General features: G+C 39.9%; 1 protein-coding gene across 1 annotated transcript in view; it reads left to right on the top strand.

Moving 5' to 3' along the window:
* Nucleotides 1-1,480: 1,480 nt before the first annotated feature.
* TNFRSF19 (TNF receptor superfamily member 19) overlaps nucleotides 1,481-26,473 on the top strand; it is a 64,199-nt gene continuing 39,206 nt past the window's right edge. Inside the window, exons 1-4 of the mRNA XM_028107576.1 lie at nucleotides 1,481-1,549; nucleotides 2,949-3,059; nucleotides 15,541-15,719; nucleotides 24,874-24,959. Coding sequence (XP_027963377.1) covers nucleotides 1,481-1,549; nucleotides 2,949-3,059; nucleotides 15,541-15,719; nucleotides 24,874-24,959 — 445 coding nt within the window. The remainder of the gene's footprint in view (nucleotides 1,550-2,948; nucleotides 3,060-15,540; nucleotides 15,720-24,873; nucleotides 24,960-26,473) is intronic.

Raw genomic sequence — 26,473 nt, forward strand, 5'->3', positions numbered from 1 at the left:
TGCATTCAACAAACATAAAAATGATTTTTCCTTGCGCTGCTAATTGGAGCTACTCAGGCACCTGGAATAACCTTCCGGGTTGTCTGTCTCCAGGCTGTGTTCAGGCTCACCCCCGCCTGCCCTGCTTCCTTTGTTGTTAATTGCTATTGTTTTTCTTAAGGTCTTTGGCCCACAGTTCTGGTTCTCTGCTCTGGTTTCTTTCTAAGTAGTCACATTGTCCGGTCTGGGTCTCTGTTAGTTTTGGAAGATTCAACTTTGAAGAGAAACTGATCCCTTGTTTCTCTACCTAATAGATGGAGCCACCAGCTGAGTCTCCCCCCCGACCCCTTTTTTTTCTTTCTCTTTTTTTCTCTTTTTAAAATTAATCTCTTCTCAGGACATTGTGTGGATCTGAAAAAAAAAAAAGGCAACCATGTTTGTTTCTACATTTTAGGTCATTCTTGTAAAGATAAGGAGGTTTGGCTTACCTTTTATGGAAAAGTGAGTGCCTCCAATTTCATCATTTGTGAATGATTTTTAGATGTTTTAAAATAAATGCTCATTTTTCTGCTCATAGATTATTTTCACTGTACTGGTTGGAGGAAGAACTCATGAATGCCAAACATTAGCCATATCTGCTTCTTAGTGGGGCTGTAGCCCCAAGACCCAAGTGTAAGGTCTTTATAAAACAGAGCAGATTGTGTTGCAGGGTATATGCGACTCGGGGTAACTGGAGCCAACCCACCTGGGTGTGCATCCTTCCCTGTCTTTTACTAGTGTGATCTTGAGTAAGGGACTCAGCCCTCTCTGAGCCTGTTTCCCCATCTCTAAAATGGAGATAATGATAGTATCTATCTTCTAGAGTACTTGTGAAGGTAAATGAGTCAATACGCTGGAGATAGTGCCTGGAACATAGTACGTAGCTCATGTTCATTGCTATTTTGTTACCATTATTGACCTCTTGGCACTGACTAAACCCACCTATATGGAAGGTTTATATAGTCACTGTTTGACTATAACTCTCTACTGGATGGAGTGGTCCGACATTCTGGAGACTTGGGTAGAAAATAAAGGCATGTGTAGGGGCGCCTGGCTGGTTCAGTCGGGAGAGCATGCCACTCTTGATCTCCGGGTTGTGAGTTTGAACCCCACGTTGGGTGTAGAGATTACTTTAAAAAGTAAGATCTTTAGAAAAAAAAAAAGAAGAAAATAAAGTTATGTATAGCCTAGGAATTCAGAGCCAGTGGGAGTTTTGCATATAATGTGTAGGGAGACAGAGCTTCCAGTCTCCTCACCTAAACTATGAAAGGCTTACCTATTATTTGTCCATGTATCTTTTACAAAGCGATTTCCTTTAAAGCATAAATAGTATGACAGTATAAACATTAATGGTAAACATTCTAGAGTAAATACAGAATACAGTGACCGATGTCATCCTGGCTAACTTGATCTTCTTGTCTTTTAGAAAACTCTACAACAATAAATACACGTAATAAGAGCCATGGCTTTAAAAGTGCTCCTGGAACAAGAGAAAGCATTTTGCACCATTGTAGTTTTACTGGCCTATTTGGTAAGTCAAGTCTGCACTTTCATAAGAACATGGTGGAAGGAGTCATCTAAGTAGCGCTGAAACTATCTTCTATTTCTAATCCCATCTTTTAAATTTTTCTTTCAAATTGCATTTTATCAATGTTGCATTTCATTAAAAAGCAAAGATTGCTGCTGAGTCTTGACATTTGTAGCAATTGTTGAAATTATTTTATTTACATTTGATAAGTAATAAAATCACAGCGTTACTCAGAGCCACACGACAATGGTGCTCCCTTGGGCGTATAGGCATATGTCTCTATGATACACCCTAGGCCCTAACGAGACCAGCTTCTCTTTGGAGCCCATGACTTACATGGTTTGTGAAGAAATTAGAATCGATTTTTAAAAGAGCTATTCTTCTTATATGGTTATTTATATCCTTTTTGGTTCCAAAAAGCATTAAAGACAGATGGAGAATTTTAATGTTTGAAAGCTTGACACAAAAAGATCTAGGAAGGTGTTCAAAAGAATTGAAATTTATTTAATCTGGAGATAGGATCGTCATCTGCAAATGTAAAATGAATTATTTATCCTAGAGACAGTACCTGAAGTCTTCTTGAAAGACAGGGTAAGAGGAGATGGGGTCACATTGGAGTCTGAGATTCAGGTAGAGGAGAGAAAATGTCCTTTCTTTCAACTGAGGCTGTGACACATTCAAATGAATGGTCTAGGAGGGAGGTAGTGGAATTTCTTTCTCAAAGAGATTACAGTCTCTTCCTGGCTGAATGGAATGTCCTACCTACCTCTCTTAAGAGGGGTAGTCAAGGGGAGTTAAGAGAGGCAGGAAGAGATTATTAGGCCTTTAGCCCCAGATCTTTTTCTAGTCCTGAACCCCACCCTGAATTCTTCCCCATGCCTGCTGGAGATGTTCAGACTTTGATTTTATTTAGTTTGTTTGCAGGACTTGATTACAGACACTCCTGCTTCAAGGTGGAGGTAGTTTGTATTGAATAATACATTGAATACTCATCATTACAACCATTAAAAACAGTTTCCTGTGCCTCTGGTGTAATAGCCACTCTACAGAGTAATAGCTTGCTCACCCAGTGCTTCTTACTAGAAAAGAGATCAGATCCTAAGTAATTTTCTACCTTGGGCACTCAGAAAAGTATCAGAGCAAGATAGCCATGAATTCAAAAAAAAAAGGAGACCTCATTCAGGGAATGCAGAGGAGAATCAGGCTTATTGATTTATTTGCTCGACTGACTTATTCAGAAAGTCATTTTTCTTCCTAAAATGAACATTAAATTGGTCTCACTCTGAATTAACATTTACATTCAGTGATTGAGTGAATACTGATGATGATGTTCCTTTCTTGCAAAAAAAAAAATGTAATTAACTTACTTTAAAAATAACGTTTTGCAAAACTCTTTTTTCAGGCATGTAAAGTGATTTGTGAAACAGGAGACTGTCGACAACAAGAATTCAGGGATCGGTCTGGAAATTGTGTTCTCTGCAAGCAATGTGGGCCAGGCATGGAGTTGTCTAAGGTAGATATCTGATGCCTGGTGAAGTTGTAGATCTCTGGTTTGTTTGTTTGCTTGTTTTAAGATTTTATTTATTTATTTGAGAGAGAGTGCGCACACAAGTGGGGAAGAGGGGCAGAGGGAGAGGGAGAAGCAGGCTCCCCACTGAGCAGGGAGCCCTATGCGGGACTCGATCCCAGGACCCCGGGATCCTGACCTGAGCGAAAGGCAGATACTTAACCGACTGAGCCACCCAGGTGCCCTAGATTTGTGTTTTTAAAATACATTCTTTTTAGCTAAGTTCTTTTAGCTCATTGCTAGTGGAGATTTGGACACCATGACAGAATTCTTGGCTCATATGTCTCACTGAGCTAAAAGGAGTAGGTTCTAATAATTAGAATTTAATAAATGTCATTTTGTGTAATTCGTGTTTGTTGTATTTCATTGAAAGAATTGAATTATTAAGGTGTATTTGGATGAATTAAAAAGAATCAATGCTCTACTAAAGATTTAAAAATAAAGGAGTGATAAGAGAAAATGCTAATGCTTCCTTCTTCTACTGGGCCTTCCTTCTCTTAAAATGAATATTACCGTGGCTAGTCAAGAAGTAGTCCCTCCAAGTAAGCACGCTCCATGGTGGCAGTTCCTTTCCAAACCAGGGTTCTGCACATTCTTTTGACAATGCAAGCACTATTATTAGTCTCCATGTAGGACGTATGGTATTCCTGGGAGCATTTTAAATATATTCATCCTACCCACTATTTGTTAAGAAGTAGTGTGATTCAGGAGGGCATATTTCAGAGTCTTGGATATTCTCAGACCTTTCATTTTTGTGAACGTGTTCAGAGCTATGCATCCATTTGCTTTATTCTCTGACCTTTTGAAGATGTTACTCTCGTTGTGGATAATGGGTATATCATTTTGTTCTAAATAAAGCATCAAAGACTGCCTGTTAGAAAAGGAACAAAAGATTTTTCTTTTGACTTAAAGTGACTTTTAAAAGAGAAGTCCTTTTCTCCTAGAGATGGCCATTATTTAAAGTTAAGTCTTGTCATTCATAGATTTTTGATCAATGATCTACAAACAGCAGGAAACAAAGCATTCTGCATTCTGCAAGTAATTCCTGGTGGATGGCTTTTCTCTGCTGGTTGTGTTCAGTAAGTGGGGCCATTTAGCATCCTGAGCTTTACATTTGGATTGAAACTGGCAGACCTTCGAACCCTGGGTTACGTTGAATGTTGAGTTAACTGTAGCGTCTCAACCGGTGGTTTTCAGTCCCTGTTGATTGTAGTAAGGTGCATTTTCAGACGTAGGTTTCGTGGTGTTGGGTGTAAAAGGATTCTTTAGAGCGGACTTGTAAATCTAGGATCAGTGAACAGAGTAGTGAAAAATACGACAGTGCCCAAGAGGAAAATAGACGATGAAGTTGCTACCCCACTCTTAAAAGTTCTTCTTTTCCCAAATCTCGGTGAAAATCTGAATGAAATGTCACAGATTCTGAGAGATGAGTAAATCATTTTCAAGAAGTTCCTCCTTCTCCTCCATCCTTTGAGTCTAGAGACTATAACTTCAAGAATAATTTCTGGAGAATCAGACCAGAAGATGAAGTTCCTATGAGCTCTAGTGTCTTTTTTTTTTAAGTTAGTATGCTCATCTAAGCTTGTTTTATTAAACACTTTTATTTAAAAAATCTAACTTTTTTATTTAAAAAATAGGATGAAGGTTCTGTCACCGCTAAATATTTTTTTTATTTTAAAAACCTACCAGCTAAGATTATCTAATAATAGTTTTTCTATTTCATAATTTTGCATGGATTTCCAGAATTATTATTTTTCTCTAGGTAGTAATTTTCCCCAACTTCTGAAACAGGTGTTTACCCCTATGACACTGGAAGCAACCAAGGGGAAGCAATCTCAATAATTCTGCCTCTATTACTTATTTTATATGTTAATATTTCTGTTTCAATATTTATTATCATTTTCTTCATTAAAAAGAAGATCAGGCCAAATTGAGTGAGGGAGAATAAAAGTAAAGGTAATGATGTCACTGAAAAATTAGGGTAAGACCCACTCGGATGCACAAATGTTACAAATATAAATACCATGTTCCTGCATACCCTGATACCCCGAGGTGTCCACCTTGAGGTGGACATGGTACAGCCACAGAATACATCTTTGCTAAAGGAATGAACAAATCAATCAACCTCAGAGAGTGTTTAGAGCAAAAGAAATGCCACTTTTAATCTTGTCACATAAAAGGTAATGAATTTCTGTGTGTATGTATATATGTTATAAATTAAATATTTTGCCAAGTCTTTTATCTTGGTTTTCGCTCCTAGTAAATAACAGTAGTAACTTAGCCTTGCTCATACCCTAAAGAGAGCAAAGGAATCAAACATATCAATGGAATATATATATATTTGTTTCCTAGTTAACTAATCAAGGCAAAAGAGCTTGAGTTTTTAATAAATGATAGCTTTGGGGCTAAAAATTTCTAAACTGTCCATTCATGATTTTACAGTTTCTTCTTTCCAGGCTGCCTTGATTAAGTCTTTAGCAAGAACATATATCTTTCAGAGGACAAAAAAAATAAATAAAACAAAACAAACCCAACAAAAAATACCTGAGTTCTGAGTATATTAAAATCAGATAAATCACTTAAATTATCAAATTTATTCAACTAGTTAATTATGACATCCACATTTTACAAATCAAGGGAAAGTTTACTTTTTGGCTAAGACTAAGCTTTTTTAAAAAACATGGATATTTATAAATAATTGAATTGCTTTTTACTTGTTATACTAAACCTAAAATTTGGAGGGGGGATGCCTGTTAATTTGTAATGAAATGACTGAATGCAGTAGTCCTTACCTTTATAATTGAGGCTTAAAATTTCGGTTACCTGTGGTGCTTGAAATTTTGAATGTACAATAAAGAGTAAATATTTAAAATGACTTATTAAAAAGTAGAAAAGCTGAATCAAATTATTGGTAACCACAACTAAAGTTTTCTTTATATTCAGGGTGAAAAAAAAAGTGCATTTTCACCAGACGTGAGAGCTTTCAAATAACCTCTATCCTAACATTATTAGGTTACTTGTTTTGATGTAGTAAACATAACTTAAGACTTATGTCCATTTTCTAATATGTCTCTCAACTCAAAATAACAAATGCTGGGTCATGAGTTTCTTTGCTTTACAAACGTGTTATCTGTGTCTTAAAACGAAAGCCTGGAAATGCTTTGGGTAAGCAGGTAGAGTTAAAATTTCCATCTGTGGTTTTATTACTCCTAATGATTATTTTCTTTGGAAGGCATTCAATTCTGTTTTTTTCTAAAGGTGTCTGGGCTTACTTTCCCATTGTTAGGTCTCTGCCTTTTCAAACACGTAGTCGGGTTTGGGGGAGGTTCCCGGAAGAGCATTCCTGGACACAGTGCACACTTTGGCACACCTGTCCTGTGTGGTCAGTGGTTCCTCTGACCTCTTTTCACTTCCTTTCAATTGTTAGATAGTAAGAAGTCTGCACAGAAGCTCCAGGCTCCATAATAACCATTGTTGCTTGTTTAGATTGAGACCCTTACCATCAGTGGCTACTTTTTAAATGATTACTTATTTTAACCTTTCACCCTAGATACTTTGGGTTATGTGTGTCTGAAAGATGTCTCCTAACAAAGATGCACTACCTCTCAAATATGTCTTCAGGTGTTATTTTGTAATGTATATCATGCAACCAAAATAGATATTAGCTAAGGTTTGTTGTAATGAGCCAGGTTCTATGTGACATTTGTATATTAAATAGTGGAGTTCTTTTAACCTATGTCTTAAGTAGGGGGTATAACTCCTCCTGTTTTATAGATGGGGAAACAGACACAGAGACAGTTAGGTGATCTGTCCATTGTCACCCTTAGTGAGTGCTGGGAGAAGGTGGTGGGGCCGCATGGAGGTAGTGATTTTTTTTCTCATTTTGCATAGTGCTCGTGTACAGTGCTGTCCAGTAGAACTTTCTGTGATGATGGAATGGTCTATATCTGTGCTGGCCAAGATGGGAGTTACTAGCCACTGGAAATGTGTTACTGAATACTTGAAAGGTGGCTTGTGTCACTAAAGCACTAGATTTTACATTTTAATGAATTAAATTTAAGTTTTGCCGCATGAAGTTGTGGCTGTTGCATTGGACGGTGCAGCTCTAGAAGGATGAACTTCCCTCCAGAAATTCTGGCAGGACCAACTTCTAACACAAAGAGATATCTAAATCCTGTTGACCTGATGCTTGTGCATTCCAGGAGCAGCCTTCCCGGTCATCTTTCTTCCTCTCCTTCCTTGGCTGAGCCACCCTGAGCCTGGCCCCTGGTTTCCAAACATCCATCTGCTTCTGTTCCTCCACCACTCCTGTTTGGCCCAGCCACGTGGGAGCCATTGCTGTGGCTCCTCTCACACCGGGTGGCATCCTCTGGGTCCCCTCCTGTGCCATTTGAGCTGTCTCATGGCATTGGTGATTTTGGTTTCCAGTCGTTTCCCTGAAAGCCCCAAGCATCCTCTCTCCTCAGTCAGGTTCTCTTTGGTCATTCAGGGTCATAGGTAGTCTTCCCGTATCCTTGGGAAAATATAGGACAGACCACTGAGCCACCTGGGCTCTGTTTTGAGGACTTTCTCCCACTGAGCCATAGCTAGTCTCTTTCTCTTCCACTACAGGCTTTAGGTTTTGAAAGTTTATGAGAAAGATAATTGATCATGTCTTTTTCCTGGGGCAAAAAATACGAAGTGTTGTTTACATAGCTCCGCGAGTGGTACGTGCTGGGCATTTGGAGCCACAGTTGTGCACAGGAGTGTCACACAGACGGCCCTTCGGCTCACGAAAATAAACAGCATTGTGATACATGGGAGAGGATGACTTTTGTTTTCCCGAAGTGACCACATTAGCCTTTTAATTCTTACCGTCTAGAATCTGCCCCAGCCACAGCCCCTCCTCCTCACCGAGTATTAATGCCAACAATGTGCTTTTAACATGATCACCTCTCAGCAGTAAACCAGGAAACTAGTTTTTGCATGAACCACTTGAAACAGTCTTCAAGTCTCTGGCATGGTTTTCAAAGTAAGCTTTTCTAACCAATTATTGGGATGACTTTAGTTAATGTGAAGAAATTAATTCTTGTAAACAACAACACACTTTCCTCCACAAGGATGCATGTCTGGCTTCCCATTTTTAAAGATGTCTACTTTTTGGAAAGCTGTTTTCATCCCTATAAAGAAAGTCACACATGCACACACAAAATTAATATAATTTGCAAGCATGAAAAAGATTCATTTATGCCATTTAATTACAGTGCTGCTCACTTTATTTATGTTTAATTATACCTAATCGAGCCCAGTGATGTTTGGCAGATATTAGCAAGCTCTAGCTTGTAATTTTTCTTTAAAAAACTCAATTACAGATTTTCATAAACTGGAAGTTGGTGGGGGGGGATTATGTCTTTGGTGTTGTTTTATTAAAGGAAATTAAAAAGCTGATTTCTAAACACCAGCTACATAAATCTAATTTGTCATTTCCATTTGCGTGCGCTCGATTTTCTCCACAAATAACTTCTTCTCTGTCCAAATTTGAGCTTTTAAAGTTCAAAGAACCAAAGTTAATAACTTATTGGCTGTACAAATAAATAGTGCTTTAGACCCAAGGCCCCCAAATGTGTTTCCTGGACAATTGACGGTCTGTGAGGATGTCCCCTGTGGTCTGGGGAACGGCTCCTAGAACATGTAGGTGGGATCCGCTTGTGTTTTTGCTAAGTGCTGAATTTGCAGAGGGAGAAAAGAGAGAAGGGGATTTGAGGACTGTTTACTTTGAGTCATTTCGCCATTGGAAAGCCACCAAATGTGGCTTAAAAATATTGGGCAGAGTGTCAGAGCTACTGCTGCGGCCAGCTTGGGTGGAAATGGCCCAGCTGGATGCAGCCCTCTCTTGCCTTGGAACCAAGAGAAGGAAGGCCGCTCACAGCTTCTACCCTCACGCCACAGCGACCCCCCCCCCCACAATCTCCTGCCCCCTTCCCACCTCCACCGCCCCAGAGAGTTAACCGGCCTTACCGATCGGGACACTGCTGTGACCTTTATTAGCTTTTTTGTTCCCTGGGATAAAGTAATAATGATACCAATAATAAAACAACACCAACTTCAGGAAATACTGCCTTCAGTGCTATTTGTTCACCCATTTGTTTAGCCAGCAAACGTGTATGTGTTACTCACCAGCCTGGTATGTATTGTTAAAGAAAAAAATATCCAGTGGCACTTGTTAATAAGGATGGCAAGGCAGGCTTTATTCACTAGGTAGGGAGGGGGACCCCCCACAATGAGATTTTATAGTGGGGGAAACCCCTGGGCTCCCTCCCAGTACAGCATGGGCTCATGGGAATTTATAGCCAGGAAGCATGGGTCGGTGGGCGGAAAATTACTGAGGGGACGCATCAGGGCTAGGAGGGGCCCTGGCTGAAGCCAACCTAACATTTCTTTGCTGAAGACAAGCCAGGGTGATTGGACAGCAAGGCTCCAGGAGACTTTCAGAGGAGTATGAGGAACCCAAGCAGATGCTGAGGGTGGGGAGTTCTGGCTGAGCTGACGCAGCAGAGCGCTTGCTAAAGCTGGGTTTTATAAGGAAGTGCACGGGTGGGTCTGGAAGAAGGTTAAGGAGCCTGGCTAAAGTTTGGTCAAGCAAAGAATCTTTTAAGAACCGAGTGCCCTGGTAGGCTTTGGGAAAAGAGTGGCGGAGGGAGGCATTAGATATCGGGGATTGTTCGCTTGTTGTAGGATTTTGGGAAATCACTAGGAATCCTATGGCAATGCTTTAAAAAAAATTGGGTTGTTATTTTATCCATGTGTATATGTTCACACCTTGAAGCTTATTAATAAAAAGGCTTCTTCGGGGATTCAGCGAAGTGGTAAGTATTTCTTTTAAGGTTTTAAGGTACCAGGTCATAATTTCAAAAACAAAGACTCTAGGATTATTATAAAGCCTAAATGCCTCTCTACCGTTGATATCAATGGCAGACCCCACTCCATAAAAATAACACACATATCTAATTCTGACGCCCCGGCCAGTGACTAACGCCCCCACTCCGGCCCCGGTCTCCCCCCACGTATCGTCCCTCACCAAACACAGCATACAGTCCTTCCACCGAAGTGATGAGAGGGAGAGCTGTAGTGTGTGTAACCTGGAAAGCGTCAGAGAACCAGAGTAGAACAGAGGTGAAAGCAGTGAGAACGGATTTCACTCAGGGACTGTTGCCATGGGGGAAGAGAGGCCTCAGTATAGAACTGGGCTCAGTTCCAAATACAACATGGACAAGTGGGGATTTTAGCCAAGGAGCAGGGTGGGGGGCAGTGGATGGAAAATTCCTAAGAGGAAACTGGGGGGCGGGGGGCGGGGGGTGGGGATTCTGGCTAAAGCAGACCTAACAGGATTCTTGCTGAAGGCAGGCCAAGTGGGTCAGAGGATAGAGGGGCAGGAGGCAATTTGATCAGGGATCGAGGGTGAGCAGGTAGGAGGGTGGGGGATTCTGACTTAACCGACTGTACGGGATTCTTGGACAACTGGGCTCTTGAGGACAAGGCCCAGGGCGGGGGCCCAACTGAGGAAGTAGTTCACAGGAGCCTGTGAAGTTTGGTCAAAAATGAGGTAAACCTAACCAGAGTCAGCATGTCTAGCTGACTCTCTTCTTTAAGTACTCTTTGTTTTATCTCACCAAAAATCCATTCCTACCGTTTATCTTATTCCCAACGGTAGTATACTAGTCTGCTGTGGGAAACCATTTGCCTAGGGAAATTGCCTCCTTTATATTCAAAAGTAATAAGGGGAAGACCCAAAAGGTTCGATACTGTTTTCATTAGACACATGATTAGACCACGTGATCAATGCCAACCTACTTCAGCAGACATCCGTGGTTGCCCCCTCCGTCCTGCACTTGGGATGCAGCAATGACCAGACTCCAGTAGAATGAATTCAGCTGTAGCCATACAATGGCATGCTCTGTGTATGCTGATAGGGAGCACTCTCCAAGATGCACTGAGTGGGGAAAACTGAAAAAGGATGTGCAAAACAGTGTGTACACACACACACACACACACACACACACTCTCACACACACACAGGATATTAGGATATTTCTGGGAGGTTTTCCCAAAACCTGGGAACAGTGTTTGCCTGTGTGGAGGGAACAGGAAGTGAAGAGACCAGGGATAGGAAGGAAGGTGTACTGTTTGACTTGTTTATAAAAATCTTGTGTCTAGTAGTAGTTCTTCAGTATAAAAAGTGATAAAAAGAGAAGGGACCAGAAGTCGTCGCTGGCCATAGGGGAGTGGACACAAGTTTATAGAGACACAATTTCAGCGCATGCTCAGCAGTGCTACCCTGGCCAGGAGGCTGTCGATCTGTTCAGCCTTTTCTCTTTTGCTTTTGGTAGTTATTTATTGAACTTAATGGGGAAAGTGTCAAGGCATTTTAACCACCTCGTTTTACTGAATGGAATAAAAACATCAAAGTAGACATTTATATTGGGGATAATTTAATGTTTACATGCTGTTTACTTTATAGCCTGTATTTCAAATAATTGCAGCATCTCTGTTTATGGTGCTCTAGAAATATGACAGTCCGCTCATAGGCGTTGTTGCTACGCATCCACTGTGCTGTTACATAATTCCTTGGAAATAACTTCCCTGACTTTCTAGTTAAGTCAAGGCTTCGAGTTAATTTAACGTTGAGAACGATCGCTTCATAAATTTCTTAGACTATCATGAACTGCAAGCATTTTTTAAAAGCTTAAAAATAGTATTAGCTTGGTATTTTGATATTATCTTTTTAAAAAATGACAAGTACTTTAGAGAAAATGTATTTTAAACTAAATTCCCCCAAATAATCAGTCTCTATAAAAGTTCCCAGGAGACTGTCTGGTTCACAGTACCTGTTTAATATGCTTAGGTATTATTTTGTGATCGTAATGGACACACAACCTTATCTCAACCTCTCATATAAATCTACTCTGAAATTACTGTTGTTGTCACTAAGACATATAAACTCTAAGCAGAAATAGTAAGTTAATATATATGATGCATTTTGAGCCTGGCTTTGTTGTTTTTTCTTTCTTTTTTTTTTTTTTAGATTTCTATTTATTTGAGAGAGAGCACGAGCAAGCATGTGTGCACGAGAATTGGGGGAGGAGCAGAGCAAGAGGGAGAAGCAGAGAGCCTGACGTGGGGCTCGGTCCCAGGACTCTGAGACCGTGGCCTGAGCCTAAGTCAGATGCTTAGCCGACTGAGCCACCCCCACGCCCCTGTTGTTTTTTTCTAGACATGATTTGGTCCAATATAGAATGGACCAAAAAAAAAAAAAAAAAGTTTCATGAAATCCTCAGTCTATGAAGTACAGTGACATGTAAATGACACACGATGATATGCGGCAAAAACACCATGGTCAAATTTGTCCTCATGTATGTGCAACACAAACCCTAAAATACAGTCAGGAATCAAAAAATAAGCACAGATCTTCCCAACACTTACATGCCCCTTATTTTTCAAAAGAGACCAAGAGTCTGTCAATTCTTTCAAGTCCATGTCCGCTCGGATAGGCACCTAGTTTCTCAGGAATGGAGAGAGGAAGTGAGTTGTCGGATACAATGAAGGAATGAGAGTTGACTGCCTGGCAGGGCCATTAAAACAACAAAGCTGCCTATATAGACACCGGGGCTTCCCAGTTTCTTATATTACAACACAATGCCGTAGTTGATTCAAGTAGGTATGGTTAAATGATATTTTATGTACCATTTTCATTGTAGACATATTTTTATTCTATAAAAATAATTTAGATGTAAATTGATGTTTCAAGCAACTCAGAAAAAATTGGAGTCTAAAGATCCTCTTGTTCCCCAGTGAGGCTTTATTATACTTGAATCAGGAAAGTTGGTTTGTTGGGTTGTAGAGAATCTAAAAAGGTATCATTTATTTGGTGAATGACTACTCTGTGCTTGATTTATAGATTCCAAACTTTATATGTTTTTTTTCCTGTTTATTCCTCAAAACAACCCTGTGGGGCAGATGTGTACTATCGCCATCTCAGAGATGAAGAGACTGAGGGTCAGAGAGTTCCCGAAATAGCTTATTGGACAAGTGGCAGAACTGGCGTTCCAAGTCATGTGTCTTTGGCTCCACTGAAGGAAGATAATATACTTTTTCTCCTATGTCAGCCTCGCTTGAAAAACAGAATTTCAGACATTCATTCCCAGTTAATACACCTTCTTCTCATTCTCATTTCTCTTTCCATTTGTTTTCCCTTCTGCTCTCCTCCTTTTTCCTTCCTTTCTTTGTTGAGTTGTAACTTGCACATGACCTCCTTACAATCCAAGCTGCCCAGATCAAAGTGTGATTTTGGAACTTTGCTCTTGCATGAACCTTTGACATGGAGATACTGAGCCTGTGGACAACGAGGTCCCCATCCCCCTTCCGAATGTCACATGCACCACACTTTGGTCCTGGAAGATTGTGAGAGGGCGGCTCATGCCACACTGAAGGAGAGTCTTTGGATGCACTCGGCTCTCTCAGCAACTACTTAGCAAGAACACACTTCTGCCCCAGTGCAGAACCGCATTGCCCATAAACAAAGCACCCAAAATGGTAGGGACCTCCCCGCAAAGACCTAGTCCACGCCCCCAGGAAATTCTTTTTGAATACATATCTTCAGTGTTTTCCTGATTGCCAGAGTAATAGATGCTATTTGGCAAAAATTAAATGATCGCAGAATTATAAAAATTCAAAACACCTCATGATTTCACTCAACGCCCCCCCCCCCAAGATAATCCCTGCTAACAATTTTAAAGAAATTCTAATTGTGAATTAGTTCTTCAAATTTTTTTTTGCTTCCGCTGTCCGGGCCTTGGTTTAGAACATTGTCTAGTTGGAGCACTCAGGATTCAGAAGGTTGGTGACCTTCTGCTTTTTTTTCCTTCCCCGCTCTTTGTTGTGCATGTTCAGGGTACACATTTGAAAGGTTGGTTGAGTGACTGAAAAGAGAAAGGAGGGTATCACTCCTCCAAGATGTGCACGGGTTAACTAGTAAAACTGAACTGAAGTGTTATTAGAATCTTTTATTCAGTAGTTTGTTGAGTACAGGGAATACTCTAGGGAATACTATCCTTTGTGTTGGTTTTGATTTAATTTTTGACCAGTAAGTACTGCTTAATTGACTGTGCATTTAAATACAGATAAAGGGCTTTAAGTGTATAAATTTGATAGGCCAGTGGGAATTTTGAACTAGCGGGGATTTGCATTCTGCATCCAAAGTTTACAGGTGAGGAAACTAAGAGATTCTGTTGGAGTCCTTCCTCCCTCTGCTGCACTGAGCTATGTTTGTGGGCTTGTTCAGCATGCTCTCCATGTGGAGAGTTAAAGTACCAGATGGATCCTACAGTGTTGGGGTATAGAATCTGACTCCAGAATTAAATGGTGTAGGTTCAAATCCTGGTTCTAACATGAGCTATGTCACCTTGGTTAAGGTACGTACCTTCTGGGAAGCTCCATACCCCCATTCATGAAATGGGAATAATGATCGTGCTTCCCTCATTTGGAAGATGTATGAATTAAGGAAGTTCCCAGCATGGAGTAAGCACCCAATAAATGTTAGTAGTAATTATTAATATTTTTGTAAGAGATGGGATCATACTTCTAATTCTGTATTATAACTTTTGTAAGCTACCACGAACACATCTCTACATCATTCTACTTGTGGTTGCATTGTATTTACATTATATGATAGGCTATGATTTATTTGGTTCTGGACCTTGTGGAAACGATCCTATGGTGCATCAAAGAACCATCTGTTTTGCCCATCCTTGGAAAGCAGTACTGTGTTCTGATGTTCAAATCTAGAGAAGCTTGAGACCATTTGTATCACACAGTTTAATTCACTCAAGAATTTAGTGTGCTTTTAAGAAATATGTCAGAATCTTCCTGCTATCACACGACAGACAATACACAGCTAACATGTGACGATGCTCTCTACTGGTTAGATTTCTAGGTTTGTCAGTTTAGGAAATTTCTTACACAGTTAGCCCCGTTTCTAAAATGTCAGTGTTGATATCAAAGTACTTATTTTCTGCCTCGATAAGTGAGTAAGTGTCTGGATATTTCCCTGACTTTAGTTTCTGAACATGCCCATGACTGGCTTAATTAGAAAAGAAGAAAGTGCCATAATTCTGCCATAAGCTAGCAATAATGCAGCAGTGGGGGTCCTGGAGAACCTTTATTATTCAAATGCTCGTGGCTTCTTGAATAAAGTGGATGACTAAGTATACTTACGGTAGTAAGAGAGATTATTAGCAGTGGGAGACACATTTGAACTTGCTGAAAGGGCCGCCTTTGTATCCAGGAAGGCCGGCACTCGGTAATTATAAGACCAGGTCTTCCTTTTATCCCAGCCGTCTTTTTCACGCTTGCCACGTCTGAATAGCGTTCTGTTGCCTGTTAATCCCTACAGGAATGCGGCTTTGGCTACGGGGAGGATGCCCAGTGCATGACATGCCGGCCGCACCGGTTCAAGGAGGACTGGGGCTTTCAGAAATGCAAGCCGTGCCTGGAGTGCGCCGTGGTGAACCGCTTCCAGAAGGCCAACTGTTCCGTCACCAGCGATGCCGTCTGTGGGGACTGCCTGCCGGGGTACGTCGGGCGATTTCTTTCCCTCATAATTATGGGATTATTTTTAAACAGGCATTTCCCTTGTTCCCTCCCAAAGGTGAACACACACCAACAGGAACCTGAACGCCTCTGTCGGGTGGTCGTGACTTCCTCTGTGCCCACCGTGGGCTGTGCGCTGTGACGGGCGCCGGTTATAAATAAAATGAATAAGCGCACTAACAAAGGATTAGTGTCACGAGAATCTAAAGAGTTTCCTATAAATCGATGAAAAAGAAAACGTGGACAAATGGACAAAAGAGGGGACGGGCAGTTCACAAAAGAGGAAACACGTGCGGCCTGTGATCATACGGCCATGTTCATCCTCGTTAGTGATCAGAGAAATGCAAATCACAGCCATTCGCTCATTTCCACGGGTATTTGTGAAGCAGCTAGGAGGCATTGCTTAAGCAGAAGCTAGGCGTTGCTGAGGTAGAGGCCAAGAACCCTACCCACGTGTAGATTATATCCTAATAAGGATTTTAGAAAGATCTAAACGGTAAATAATAAAGACGTAAATTCTGCAGAAGGGTAGCAGAGGATGATTTGTGTGGAAGAAGGAGACCCTAGAGCACATAAGGCGGATTAGGCATGCGCAGCAATGGGTAGGCAAAGGGCAGTGTTTGGGTGGGTGACCAGGGTACAGGAGCTCCGAACAAGACTCGGAGGAGTTGAGGCAGTTTGCTGAGTAAGTGTGTGGGGGAAGAACGCTGCGGACACAGAGACCGCAGAGACAGGCCCTAATGTGGATGTGACCCTGGAGTTCAGGGACTCTAAGAGTCTAACACGGGAATCCGGGCTCCCAGTCACTGCAGAGGCAGGGCTCTAACTAGACTTAGCCAGAACACGCCCACAGATCAGAGTAGTTCTGGCCAAATGGCACAGTGGGGCTCTGGGGCTCTTGCTGAGGGGCAGAAGATAAGACAAACCTCGGCCTGAAGGGCAGAAACAGGGTGAGAAACGGCCTGATGGGCCAACTGCGACCCTATGCAATATTATGCAATGGTGCAGCACCTGAACAGGTATGAAATGTGGTGGTCGAACACCAAAAGCACAAGGATTAAAAGAAAAAATAGCCCTTGTACTTCACCAAAATTAAAATCTTTTGTGTTTCAAAGGATATCATCAAGAAAATGAAAAGACAACCCACAGAATTAGAGGAACAATTTATAAAGCATATATGGGATAAGGAACTGTCTTATCTAGAATATATAAAGAACTCCTATAACTCAATAATGAAAAGACCAATAACCCAATTAAAATATGGGCAATGGATTCAAACAGACCTTTCTTCAAAGAAGATACACAGCCAATAATCACATGAAAAGATGCTCAATGCCATTAGCCATCAGGGAAATGCAAATTAAAACCACATACTTAAAGCCAACTGGATGGCTGTGACCAAAAAGACAATGACAAGGGTTAGTGAGGATGGGGAGAAATTGGAAACATTGTCCACCATTGGTGGGAATGGAAAATGGTACCGCTGCTTTGGAGAACAGTCTGGCGGTTCCTCAAAAAGTTAAAATAGAGTTACAATGGGACCGAGCAATTCTGCTTTTAGGAATGGAACCAAGACAATTGGAAACCTGTCCACACAAAAATGGGTACACAAATGTTCATAGCAGCATTATGCATAATGGTCAAAAAGTGGGAAGAACCCAGATACCCATCCACTGATAAATGGGTTAACAAAATGGAGTATATTCAAACAAGGGAATATTATTTGGTGATGGAAAGGGGATGAATCACTCACACATGCAACAAAATGGATGAACCTAGGAAACATTATGCTAAGTGAAAGAAGCCAATCACAAAAGATGTATTGTATGATTCCATTTATATGCAATGTCCAGAATGGGCAAATCTACAAAGAAAAGGTAAATGAGTGGTTACCTGGGGCTGGTGGTTGGTGGGGGCCGGGGGTTGGGAAGAGTGAGGGGTGACTGCTTAAGGGTACAGAGTTTCTTTTTTGGTGTGATAAAAATGTCTAAAACTGTTCTGATGGTTGCACAGCTCTGTGAGTACACTAAAGGCCATTTAATTGTACGCTTTAAATGGGTGGATTTAATATGTGTGAATTAGATCTCAGGTAATCTGCTACTTAAAAAAAAGGAACGGTCTATAACCTCAGGTGATGCTGATACCTGAGAATATCAGTACCCAGAGTTTTGACCCTAGGCAAACATAATTGAGGAACACGAACCAAACATCCGCCTCATCTCTGCTGTTCTTAACTACAATTCTGCTAAAAGCGTGTCAGTCTCCATCTGCTCTCTTCCTCTGTGGGGCAGGGAGAAGAGGAGGTCCACAGGAGGTTCAGGGCAGAGAGAGTAGGGAAAAGCACAGGACCAAGGGATCCGGTTTTCACAAAGAGGGAACCCACAGGGGTATGCGGCTAGAGTGTGAGAGAGGGTGTGTTCTCCCCACGACCTCCCACCAGAAGTGCTTCCTCATGCTTAACCTCATTCATTGTCATCTGAGCCCATGGCTCTAGCTTCTACAATGTTTGCTTATTCTTTAAGTAAATGCTTAGTTGTGGGAAAGTCATATATAAGTGAGTAGACATTTGAATGATGTTTCATAGTTTATTTATATGATTAGTTTAAAATTACATCCTTTCTAAGCCAGCATGAATGTACAAGGCAGGCAATAATTATATAGTGACTTTTACCCAGGCCTTCCAGAGTGTTTTAAAGTGCTCACCCAGCTTCACTATATTTGTGTGAAGAAGGTAAATAAGTTGAAACCCATTTTATAGACAGGAAAATTGAGGCAGAAAGAAAATAAACAAATTGCATATTGCTCCCAGAAAAGTGATGCCCAAGGCAGGCAGAGGGTGGACATTTTCATTTCTGATGTTACTCCTGCCTTCTGAAGCCTCAGCCTCACCCAGATAAGTCTTCTGCTGCCCAGAGGCTCAGCCCCAGCAGGACAGTAGTGGCCTTTTTCCCAGTAGTGGTACCGTGTGGGAATACTCTGTCCTCTGTGCCCTCAATTTGAGTAATTGGAGATGGCCAGTCCCCTTGTTCCCAAATATGTTCAATGACTTTAGGCCAATTCCTTAGTTTCTCTGACACCCATTCTTCTCACCTACAAATGATCATCTAATAATACCAACCCACAGAATTAGTGGAATGATTGAGACTATAATGCGTGCAAAGTGCCAAGCAGAGTGCCTAATCCACAGTGAGCATGAAATACATATTTGACCTCCTCACCAATTAATGTTCCTGGGAGCCAGTGAAAGCTTTACATGACTGTTTTTTGTTTGTTTGTTTTTTGTTTTTTTTTGCACTGGGCCTCCGGCCTCCTCCTCTGCCTCCTGTGTTCCCATCCTTTCTCTGCTAAGGGGACCTGGGGCCCAGCCTGAAAGAATAACCCAGCCCCTGCCAGTTCTCTGCTGCTTCTAGTAATGATGATAGCTAACCTTTTTCCAAGATTTTATTTATTTATTTATTTGTCAGAGAGAGAGAGAGAGCACAGCAGAGGGAGTGACCTACAGAGGGAGAAGCAGGCTTCCCACGGAGCAGGGAGCCCGATGCGGGGCTCGATCCCAGAACCCTGGGATCATGACCTGAGTCTCAATCCCAGGACCCCTGGGATCATGACCTGAGCCGAAGGCAGACGCTTAATGACTGAGCCACTCAGGTGGCCCTACGATCAGGCTTTCTTAAAAGAGCACTCTTCAGACATGGTGTTCATTAGGCAAACTGTGTCATTTGGATTCAGTTCAATTAAAAATTCCTCTCCAAATTCAGTGTTGGAGAAAATTTGGGGTCTAAAAGATGTATTTACGTGCTGCCTCTCATCAAACCATGATGAGGTAGAATCCAATGTGATTTCCTTTTGTTTTTTTGCATTAGCTATCTGAATGCCCAGAGTAAAATTTGAAGTTCAACTATAGAAGCCAGTTTAACCAGACACCTGTAAATATCCCTGATCCCTTTTATTTTATTTTATTTTTTAAAACTTGTGTCCTTCCTCATTTGGTCAGAAAGCAGAGTTACAAATGTTTCTGTGTCCCCAAAACCATGGCAGTCTAAGCAAGAAAAAGTAAAAGAATTTTTCAAGATTGATACATTTATTTATGCACTTAATATTTTCAATTACATGTTGAAACTCTAATTTCTGTACCTTCATCTTCAAATTGGCAGATAATTTTGAGACAACTCTCCTAAAAATTAAAAACACAATGTCTATGATGGTTAGTATATCATTTACAATTTAGTAAATATTCTGTGTTTTAGGGTTCTATTTAATCTCACTTTGTACAAGACAGGAAAAAAGGAGAGTCAGTTGATGGTTTTGAAAATTTTGTTAAAAATTATTTTTCATTAAAAAATTTAATTAATTAAATTAAATTTTAAAATTAAATTTAAGAATTAAGTTAAAAAATCTTAGATTCTGCCATGAAGCCATTGGCATAAAGAAACTGGCAGAGCAGATTCCGAGTGCGTTTGTATAATCTCTGTGCGGCTGCTGTTAGCAGCTCTCAGAGTAACGTCCAAGCATCATCTCTCCTTGTGAGCAGTGGTTATACACACGGGAGCCTTGCAACTCCGTGTGCCCACTCAACCTCATTTCCAGGTAGGATTTCAAGCTATTTCTACTTCGTATTTAATGATCATTCAAAACCTGATGTAATTTCTAGCCTCATTTCCATGATGGCTCAAACCCATATTTTAATCAATAAATTTTTGGCTATTTTATTCAGTTGTCAGGGAAAGCTCAGACCTCAAGACTGTTCTGTCACTAGATTTATTTTAAAAATGTTAAATGTCTATGTTTGTTTTCCAAGAAGTTTTAAAATATGTATTTCTATATCAAAGATTGATATAGAAATTGTATGTATATCAATAGTTGATATAGAGAATGTTTAAAGTATGTATTTCCATATCAATAGTTGATATAGAAAATGTATGTATTTCCATATCAAAAGTTGATATACGAAACATTGGATATTACATTTTTTATTTCACTTTTTGTCCTGATTATATTTATATAAAATGAGTGTTTATGTATAAAACTATTTTAGACTGTGTCAGTGTTCAGTTACTTATAATTTGGCAAATTTTCTGGCTGAAAGGATAAATAATATTAGTTTGTATATATTACAGGGTTTAGTAAGAAATACATCTTTAATAAGGAAGCTCTCTTACATTGGCCTATGGTTTTTACCTTATTTTAAATTTTTTATGCATTTTTGTTGTAAAAAACACATAACATAAAATTTACCATCTTAACCATTTTTAAATGTACAGTTCGGTAATGTTCAGTACATTCACATTGTTGTGAGCGGATCTCCAGAACATTTTCATCTTCCCAAACTGAGATTCTGTACCCATTGAACAATAACTCCCCTTTTCCTCCTCCCCTCAGCTCCTGGTAACCAGTGGCTACGTTCTGTTTATATGAATTTGATTACATACCTACTCTGAGTGGAATCATGTAATATTTGTCTTTTGTGACTGGTTTGTTTCACTTAACATGTCCTCAAGGTTCATCCATGCTGTAGGATGTGAAAGTACATTTCTCCTCGGACCTTTGGGCTGCATTCACCTTTTGGCTATTGTGAATAGTGCTGCTAGGACCATGGATGTGCAGATATCTCTTCCACACTCTGCCTTCAGTTCTTTGGATACAGCCCAGGAGTGGAATTGCTGAATCATCTGGTAGTTGTATTTTTAAATTTTTGAGGATTCCCGCCATACTGTTCTCCACAGCAGTTACACCATTTTCCATTCCCATGAACAGTGCACAGTGGTTCCAGTTTCTCTCCATATCCTCCCCAACACTTGTTATTTTCTGATTGTTTTGTTTTGGTGTGGTTTTTAGTAGCCATCCTAATGGGTATAAGGTGATACTTCATTGTGGTTTTGATTTGTATTTTGCTAATGATGAGTGACATTTGCTGTTGGCCATCTTTTCGTGTGCCTATTGGCCATTTGTTTATCATCTTTGGAAAAATATCTATTCAAGTCCTTTGCCCATTTTCTTAATCGGGTTATTTGATTTTTGTTGTTGAATTGTGTTCTTTATATATTCAAATATTAACTCCTTATCAGATACATGATTTGCAAATATTTTCTCCTCTAATGTGGGTTCATTTTTCACTCTGTTGATTGTATCCTTTTTTTAATACTGAAAAAAGTATTATTTTATTATCAGTTAATACTTTTTTGATGTGACTTAACTTTTTTTAACCACTTTATTGAGGTATAATTGACATGTAAAAAGCTGTACATATTTAATGTATACAAATTGATGAGTTTGGGGATAACTATACATTGTATCTTTTGATGCATAACAGTTTTCCGTTTCATGTAGTCCAATGTATCTTTCCTTTTGTTGTCTGTTTCACATATGCCTTTCGATTGTCTTTTGATGTCATATCCAAGAAATCATTGCCAAATTCAACGTCATCAAGTTTTTCCTGTTTTCTTTTAGGAGTTTTATAGTTTTGGGCCTTATGTTTAGGTCTTTAATTCATTTTGAATTAGTTTTTGTATGTGGTGTCAGATAAAGTTCCAACTTCATTCTTTTGCATGTGGATATTCAGCTTTCCCAGCACTTTTTTTTTTATTTTTAAAGATTTTATTTATTTATTTGACAGAGACACAGCGAGAGAGGGAACACAAGCAGGGGGAGTGGGAGAGGGAGAAGCAGGCTTCCCGCTGAGCAGGGAGCCCGCTGTGGGTCTCGATCCCAGGACTCTGGGATCATGACTGAGCCGAAGGCAGATGCTTAACAACTGAGCCACCCAGGTGCCCCTTCCCAGCGCCATTTGTTAAAGAGACTATCCCATCCCCTTTTAATGGTCTTGGTACTCTTGTTGAAGATCATTTGACCATATATGTGAAAGTTTATTTCCGGGCTCTCTGTTTTATTCTCTTGGTCTACATGTCTGTCTTTATGCCAATATTGATTATTATAGCTATAACTGTTTATTATACTGTATTGTGTATTGTACACTGTATTGTATATTGCACACTACATTGATTATTATAGCTTTGTGATATGTTTCAGTATCAGGAAGTATGAAAAAGGAAGGCTAAGCAAATACTGAATGTATCTGGGCATTTGAGGTAATTTACCTAGTTTTAAATGCAGATTTTTCTTCAACCATAAATCATACATATTTGCTACTACAATACCCAATTTCACAAAATAATTACATCTATCTTGCCCTCTATAGACTTGGTCTGCAAATTTATTCTCCATATCACTATTTCATCATAGAAAAATAGATTTTGAAATATATTTAGAAATAATCACTGTTAATATTTGGTATATAATATCTTTCCAATTTTTTTCAATGCAAATATATATGTGTAAATTATTTTAGCTGCTTTGGTAAAAAATCTGAAAGGAGCTATATACCAAAGTATGTGTCTGTACAATATATAATTATATTACTCACCTTTCCTATTTTTTTTACTTACTGCTATTTCATGAGTTAAAAAAAATACATATAGGAGATCTACATCATTGTTTCTTAAAGGACATTTTGTATTCCATTGCCTTGGGACTACCATGGTTAGTCATATCTCCTGTTACATTATTGAAATTGTGCCTAACTGGGTTTTTCCCTTTCATAACAATACTGTGATTGCATTGTTATACATACAGCTTCACCCGCTTGATTGTTTCTTTAGGATAAACCTCGAAAAAATGAAATTACTGGTTAAAGGATATACAAACAATTTTATTGCGTTCTGATGACATAGTGCTATGCTGCTCTCCTACAAGTAGCAATTTATAATGCCACTGGTGAAACCAACACTTTCCCAGTTTTCTAAGTAAAACTGGGATCTTTTCATTGCAACTTGCCTTTACTCGATTAGTTTAATGAGGTTAAACATTTCCATGTTAAATTTTTAAGAATTTAATTGCATCATGCTCTTTCGAGTTTCAACTATGCAGTTTTAAAATTATGAAATGTTCTTCTTTGGGGAATTAATGTCCTTTGCCTGTTTTTCAATTGCAGTGTTCACCTTTACCACTGTGATTTTTAAGGTTTCTACTACAGACTGAAGTTATAGAGGATACTATGATTAGAACTATTTTTCAGTTTTCTTTTGCCCATTAACTGTGTTGCTAATGCTTTATTTATTTTTGCTCTTCAGATGTCTTTAATATTGTATGTATGTGTGCATCTGTGTGTATGCGTGTGTTTATGTATGGGTGTGCATGTGTGTGCAGGTGTGTGCGGGTATATGTGTCTGCATCTATGTGTATGCATGTGTGCATGTGTGTGTATGTGTGGGTGTGTGTGCATTTGTATGTATGTGTGTGTGCATGTGTGGGTGTGTGCACGTGTCTGTGTGTATGCATGTGTGTGTGTATGGCTGTGCATGTGTGTGCGGGTGTGTGTGCGTCTGTGTGTATGTGTGTGTGTGTGCATGGGGGTGTGTATTGTGTGTGGGGAGGGTGTGCATGTGTGTGTGGGTGTGTGTGCGTCTGTGTGTATGTGTGTGCAGGTGTGTGTGCGTGCAGATGTGTATTATGTGTGTGGGGAGGGTGTGCAGGTGTGTGTGTGTGTGTGTGCATCTGTGTGTATGCGTGTGTGTATGTATGGGTGTGCATGTGTGTGCGTGTGGGTGTGTGTGGGTCTTTGTGGGGGGGGTGAGGGGTGTGGTGAAAACTGTTGATTTCCATTCTGGCTGCTGTGCTTCTTATCATGCCTAGATCCTTCTAGATCCCCTTATGAAGACTGTATAAGCATCTCCCTAAATTTTTCCATTACTTTTATAGTTTGCTTGGTTTTTTTTGGTCTCTGAATTTCAAGTGTTTAAAAACTGGCACTTGATTTAGGAGGGGTTTTGTCGTTTAAATGACAATAGAAATGCCAAAGACCACTGATTTCCTATTCCCTCACCAGCACCACCACCTCAGTAGAGTGGGGCTGAGTAGAATTTACAAAGTTATGTTTAGTAAAATTGATATTTCTTAAATGGTCACTGCATCTAATGATGTGTCTGTCTAAGATACTGTTGTATTTAAGCCTTTGAGTTGCTATTTTTTTTTTTAATAAAACCGGTAATGGAGAGGACTGATAATTTATCATGAATCTGTTTGTTGCAACTTTGAGCTTAGTAGAAAGAGCTAACGAGGATTCTTTTCTTTTCTCTTCTAGATTTTATAGGAAGACAAAACTTGTTGGTTTTCAAGACATGGAGTGCGTACCTTGCGGAGACCCTCCTCCTCCTTACGAGCCACACTGTGAGTGAACTCCATACAAACACAACAGAAGGGCTCTCAGCCTTTTTTTAGAAACCTTTCTACAGTTAGCAAATGGAGCAAAATCTCTCTCCACGGTGGGGCTTATAGCATGCCTTCTTTTATCAAGCTTCTAGCAGGATATAAAGCCCTTTTGTTATGTGCCTCAGTAAGCCAACTATGACCCTTGATTTGAATCTCAGAGTGAAATACAGATATGTTGCTGCTGCTTGTTTCATTCAAACTTTTATCTCTCACTCTAGATATATTACTCAGGCAACTCCAGTTAACTAGGTGATCCAAATCCTAAGGCATAATGTCTTTGCCTCAGCCCCATGAATTCCTGTGTTTTCCCTTCTTACTCCCTGTACTATCACATGGTGGCTTCCCTGCATTTCCAGAGACATTCCTCTCCATGAATCACCTGCCCTAATTAATGTATTTAAATTAAATATTGGCTCATTTCCTTCACTCCTTCATTTTTCTCATTTAACAAGTAAACAGGAAGAGAAAACCCGCTGCATGGTGGGAATACAACTGTAAATGAGAAAATTTTGCCTTTTCTTCTTTGTATTTAACAATAATCTTTTTGATCGTATTTTTTCCTTCTATATAAAAGGTATCTGTTACAAGTTACCAATTTGCATTGATGTTGAATAGGAAGGAGAGTAGCTCCTCACTTTTCTTAATCCTAACTACAGATCTGGCCAGTGGAAACTCACAGGTGATGGGTGGGGAAAGAAATCTGCAGGTGGGCTCCCCCAGTGTGCTCGGGGCTTGTCTTTGCTAAGCAGAGCTCTAGTGAGTTGTGCTTCTAGTACACAGGCACCAGAGGAAGTCCAGCAGGGAGGGTGAGGGAAGCTGCTTGATCCTGTGAATAGGTTGCTCATGCCTTTCTGGGGAGCATTTGGTAATATGGATGTATATATTTAGGGTTGCTTTGATGTCCCCTTGCTTCTTTCTGACAAAAGCCCCCTCTGAACTAACTGGAAGTTATTGCATTATTGATAAGGCCACACAGTACTTACGTTTCCAAGAATGTCATGGAATTTGCAGTCCATATTATTATGTCCTTTACTAAAGTGCATTACTTTCTATTCTTCATTTGATGTAGTAGAAAGGCAAAAAAAAAAAAAAAGGATTCTTTCTAAGTTTCACAAAAATGTGTGGTGACCCTCTTCTTTATAATATGCAAGCAATTTGCCAAATAAGTCATTGCATTTAACAAACGGAGTATCAAATGTTATGTATCAGTCATAATAGGCAAACTGTTGTTTTACTTAATTTTCTCACTGTCCCATCATCAGCCTACATTTGTCAATGAGGACACCAGGTCCAGAAAGGTTATGAACTTTCCCCTGTTGGGTGGGAAATAGTGGAGACACAATTCAGACCCAGGTCTGTCTAACGCCAAACATTGTGCTTTTGTCACCACACATTGTCTCCCTAAGAAAAACTAAGCTGTCTAATCTGTCTTCTGTTGGCTGATGTAATCTACTACATGTTGACTTTTTGTT

Source organism: Eumetopias jubatus, unplaced genomic scaffold, assembly GCF_037043125.1.
Source record: "Eumetopias jubatus isolate StellerSeaLion01/CBP00866 unplaced genomic scaffold, mEumJub1_p1.0 scaffold_3, whole genome shotgun sequence".
Taxonomy (NCBI): Eukaryota; Metazoa; Chordata; class Mammalia; order Carnivora; family Otariidae; genus Eumetopias; species Eumetopias jubatus.